Below are 5,484 nucleotides of genomic sequence, written 5' to 3' on the forward strand. Positions count from 1 at the left end.
TACAAAATTGTTGGATTATTATCAATTGGTAAACCAGACGCTCCATGGATATGTCGAGTTACCGATCGTAACCATCTACACTCTTTGCTTGCTTCATGAAGGGCAATTACTTCTGCATGATTTGAAGAAGTTGCTACAAGAGTTTGCTTTTGAGATCTCCATGATATTGCAGTGTTGACATATGTGAATATATATCCAGTTTGTGATTTAGCATTATGTGGGTCTGACAAATATCCTGCATCTGCATAACCAAGCAAAACTGGTTTTGTATTGTTAGAATAAAATAAACCAATATCAGATGTACCTCGAAGATATCGAAATATATGCTTTATTCCTTTCCAATGTCTTTTAGTAGGGCATAAACTAAATCTTGCTAGTAAATTCACTGCAAAAGCTATATCGGGTCTTGTATAGTTAGCAAGGTACATGAGTGCCCCAATGGCACTGAGGTATGGAACTTCTGCGCCAAGATCCTCTTCGTTACTTTCCTTAGGCCTAAAAAGGATCCTTTTCAATATTAAGGGTTCTACCCATCATTGGACTACTCAAAGGATTTGCCTTGTCCATGTTGAACCTTCTCAATACCCTTTATGTATAATTTGATTGGTGTACTAATATACCATTTTTAGTGTACTCAATCTGTAAACCAAGGCAGAATCTGGTTTTTCCCAAATCTTTCATTTCAAATTCTTTCTTTAAATAATTTCTTGCTTCTTTGATTTCTTTATTAGTCCCAATGATATTTAAATCATCAACATAAACAGCAATTATTACAAATCAGGATTTTTTTCTTATAAAAACACAAGGACAAATAGGATTATTCTCATAGCCTTCTTTAAGTAAATATTCACTTAGTCTATTGTACCACACGCGCCCGAATTGTTTTAATCCATACAATGATCTTTGCAACTTAATTGCATACATTTCTCTAGGTTTTGATGTCTCGGGCATTTTAAATCCTTCTAGGATTTTCATGTATATATCAGTATCAAGTGATCCATAAAAATAAGCAGTAACAACATCCATAAGATACATATCAAGATTGTTAAATACTGATAAACCAATTAAATAACAAAAAATAATGGCATCCATAACAGGAGAATATGTTACCTCATAATCAATTCCTGGTCTTTGGTAAAAACCTTGTGCAACGAGACGAGCTTTGTATTTGACAATCTCATTTTTCTCATTTCGCTTTCTTACAAAAACCTATTTATACCCAACAGGTTTCACACCTTTAGGTATAGCCACAATAGAGCCAAATACTTTTTGATTATTAAGAGAATTTAACTCAGTATCTATAGCATCTTTCCAATTTTTCCAGTCATGTCTATTTTGACATTCATTCATAGTTCGTGGTTTTGGATCATCATTAATAATTTCACATGCAATGGAAAATGAAAATATTTCATCTATATTCATACCTTTTCGGTTCCATAAATTTCCCGTATCAACATAATTAATTGAAATCTCAAGATCATTCTTATTTCTAGCTTCACTATCAATGATCTCATTTTCATCATCTTGTGCTTCTTCGAGAGCACGCTTCTCAATTTTGGACTTATCACTATCTAGTGTCTTTTCAAGATCACTTTCAATCATATTCACCTTTTCTATTCCCTTTCTTTTTCGTGGATTTTTGTCTTTGAATCACATAGGTCGGCCACGTTTCAAGTGTGTCTTAGATGTACTTGCTTCATTATTCTGATTTGAAATCTCAATCCTAGCTGGGACATTTATACCCGGTACATGTGACTTTATTACTCTTTTCAAATCAGTAAATGAATCTGGCAATTCATTTGCTAAATCTTGTAAGTGAACTATTTTCTTTACATTTTCTTCTCACGATCTATTATATGGGTCCAAATGTAATAAATGAGGTACATGCCATGTTATGTCATTTTCTGATTTTTTATTCTCTCCCCCTAGAGTTGGAAATATTGTTTCGTCAAAATGACAATCATCAAATCTTGCTTGAAAAACATGACCTGTTAAAGGCTCAAGATATCTAATAATAGATGGTCATTCATACCCCACATATATACCTAACCTCCTTTGAGGACCCGTCTTTGTTCTTTGTGGTGGTGATATTAGGACATATACTGCACACCCAAAAATCTTTAAATGAGAAATATTTGGTTCCTTTCCAATTGCAAGTTGATAAGGGGTATGTTTATAATCAGCACTTGGCCTTAGACGAATGAGTGCTACAGCATGTAAAATTGCATGACCCCAAAATGTAACTGGTAGTTTAGTTCTCATTATTAATGGTCTAGCAATATATTGAAGACGTTTGATTAATGACTCAGCTAAACCATTTTGTGTATGTACATGAGGAACAGGATGTTCAACAGTAATACCAATTGACATGCAATAATTATTAAATGATTCAGATGTAAATTCACCAGCATTGTCAAGTATAATTTTCTTTATAGTATAATCAGGAAATTGAGCTCTAAGTTTAATTATTTGTGCAAGAAATTTTGAAAATGTCATATCACGACTTGACAACAAGCATACATATGACCATCTACTAGAAGCATCAATTAATACCATAAAATACCTGAATGGTCCTCACGATGGATGGATAGGTCCACATATGTCTCCTTGAACTCTTTCAAGAAATGCAGGCAATTCTGTCTGAATCTTTCCTGGTGAATGCTTTGTTATTAGTTTGCCAAGAGAGCAAGCTTCACATGGTTTATCATCTTGTGTAAGTTTTAAACTTTTCAATGGATGACCATGTGTTCTTTCAACTATTTTACGCATCATTGTTGAACCAGGGTGACCTAAACGGTCATGCCATAAAATCACAATTTTGGGATCTTCTTCTACTACTAAATTGCATTCAATTTCATGTATATATGTGTAATGTAAACCAGAAGGCAATTTTGGTAGTTTTTCTAAAATTTTCTTCTTTCCCAAAACATTAGAAGTAATATTAATGTATTTCATATTACCTTCAGTTGCAGTTTCAGTATTATATCCTTGACGATATATGTCATTAAAACTCAACAAATTTCGCTTTGATTTTGGAGAGTATAAAGCATTGTTAATGACAAATTTTGTCCCATTTGGTAATATAACATAGCATTACCCGTTCCTTCAATCAAATCTGCAGGACCTGAGATTGTATTTATTATACCTATAGTGAGATTTATTTCAGTAAAATATTTCTTACTTTTGAGGATTGTGTGTGTAGTTCCACTGTCCGGAATGCAAATGTCTTTGACATGTTCCATGTATAACCTTTTTAAAATAGATATAAGATTAAATAAAGTAAATTAACAACATATTTAACATTATTATTTCATGCAAACATAAGATACATTTTAACAACATACAAATGCTTAAGTTGATACATATTTCAAATATAAAACAAGCACACCAAACATTATTCAAAATACATATTTTAAATAGTTACTTAATCAGTTTCACCTCCAACAAAGTCAGCAGTCTCAAAATAGGTATTATTGTTTCTGGGTTCAATCTCATTAAAATTCACTTCTTTTCCCTTTTCTTCAACATATGCCATTGGTCTTTTACACAAGTGTTCTGGTGTTCTACACACCTTAGACCAATGACCTTTCTTTCAGCATCTATAGCATATATCGTCATAATTCCTTGAGGGACCTTCTTGGATATACTTACCCTTTCCTTTGCAATTCCAATTATTTTGGTCATATATAGGGGATCTATAATTATTCATATGACCTCGTCCACGTCCTTTACCACAAAAATAGTTTCGACCGTGGAAAAGGTTTCGACCATGATATCCTTCTTGATTTTGACCATCAAAACGAGCATGACCATTATTACCATCAGAACGAACATGACCACCACGTCTCTTAAGACGATTAAAGCCACCACGCCCACGATTAAAGGTCGTGGCATTAATTTCAGGATATGGCATTGTTCCTGTGGGTCGTGCCTGGTGGTTTTTTATAAGGAGCTCATTATTTTGTTCTGCCACCAGAAGAGTTGCAACTAAATCAGAATACTCAGTGTATTCCCTCATTCTATATTGTTGTTGCAATAATACCTGAGATGCATGGAAAGTTGAAAAAAAATTCCAACTTTTCTTTTTCAGTTATAGTTTTGCCACAAAATTCTAGCTTTTCTATAATCTGGTGCATAGCAGAATTATATGCAATGACAGTTTTGTAATCTTGGAACCGTAACTTGTTCCACTGATCCATTAATGAGGGTAACAGGACTTTCTTTTGATGTCCAAATCTTGCTTTAATTTTGTTCCATAAAATCTTGGGATCTTTAGCATTTGAGTATTCTGTTTGCAATCCATCGTCAAGATGGTTCTTTATTATTCTGTTCACTTTTGACTTTTTCTTTTCCATTTCTTCTGGGTCATCTGTTGTTTTTCCAGAATTGTCTCCTTCAAGGGTTTTGTTAAGTCCCTCACATGAAAGGTACTCTATTAAATTGTTGTTCCAGGTTATGAAGTTCTCCCCAGTTATGCTTAGAATTTTGAATTGATGCTTAAGATTGGACATGATTATATCTATAATTCAGATGAACATAATCAATATTTAAAAACTAAAAGAAATATCAATTTATTCAATCACAAAATTCATGATTACATATTATTTAAAACCTCTGCTAACAAACCAAACTATGATAAGTAATGGTAAGACGAGAATTATTATTAAAGCTACAAAATCATTACCTAATTCTTCATGCATAATAAGATTGAAAATTAAAAAAAATAATTACAATGAGAGTGATGAGCAAAATAAGAAAATCAGCCATTTGAAAAAAATTGTAGGTAGATGTTTTGAGAATGATGTGAAAATTATGAAAGAAGTTGAAGTATTTATAGAGGTAAAAATGGTTGTTATATTACCGTTGGGGAAAGGGAAAAAAAAGAAAAATGATGATTAAAAGAATATTAAACCAAAAATTAAGTGTGTTAAAAAAAATATGACCGTTATAAGTGTTGGAGATAAATATAATCTATAACATATAAGATAAATGAACACATATGATAAAAATTAGTACATGCGTATGGAGTTTTAGACCTCCACTGAATATTAAAAGAATATTTACATATGAAGTCTCAGACTTCCATTGAATATAAAAGTTAATATCTGCAAATGGAATTATGACCTCCACTAAAATATAAAAGTTAGTGTTTGCATTAGGAGTCTCAGACTTCCACTAAATATAAAAGTTAGTAACTGCATATGGGGTTTTTTAACCTCCACTAAATATAAAAGTTAGTAACACCATATGGTGGTTTGTTAAACCTCCACTAAATATAAAAGTTAGTAACAGCATATGGTGGTTTTTAAACCTCCACTAAATATAAAAGTTAATAAATATATAAATATAAATATTAGTAATGGTATATGGGGTTTTAAACCTCCATACAAAGTTTATAATAAAAATAGCCACACTAGTTATAAATCACTTGACTGGTTGCCAATTTTCTATAACCGGGGCAAAATAAAAAAAATAATAAAAAGA

At 32.0% G+C, this 5,484-nt stretch overlaps 1 protein-coding gene across 1 annotated transcript; it reads right to left on the reverse strand.

The window, feature by feature from the left end:
• Positions 1-4,019: 4,019 nt before the first annotated feature.
• Positions 4,020-4,511, reverse strand: LOC131638524 (uncharacterized). Its single transcript, XM_058909085.1, has one exon. The coding sequence runs from the start codon at positions 4,509-4,511 to the stop codon at positions 4,020-4,022; it is 492 nt and encodes a 163-aa protein (XP_058765068.1).
• Positions 4,512-5,484: the final 973 nt, after the last annotated feature.

The sequence above is a fragment of the Vicia villosa genome, unplaced genomic scaffold (assembly GCF_029867415.1).
Source record: "Vicia villosa cultivar HV-30 ecotype Madison, WI unplaced genomic scaffold, Vvil1.0 ctg.002326F_1_1, whole genome shotgun sequence".
Lineage (NCBI taxonomy): Eukaryota > Viridiplantae > Streptophyta > Magnoliopsida > Fabales > Fabaceae > Vicia > Vicia villosa.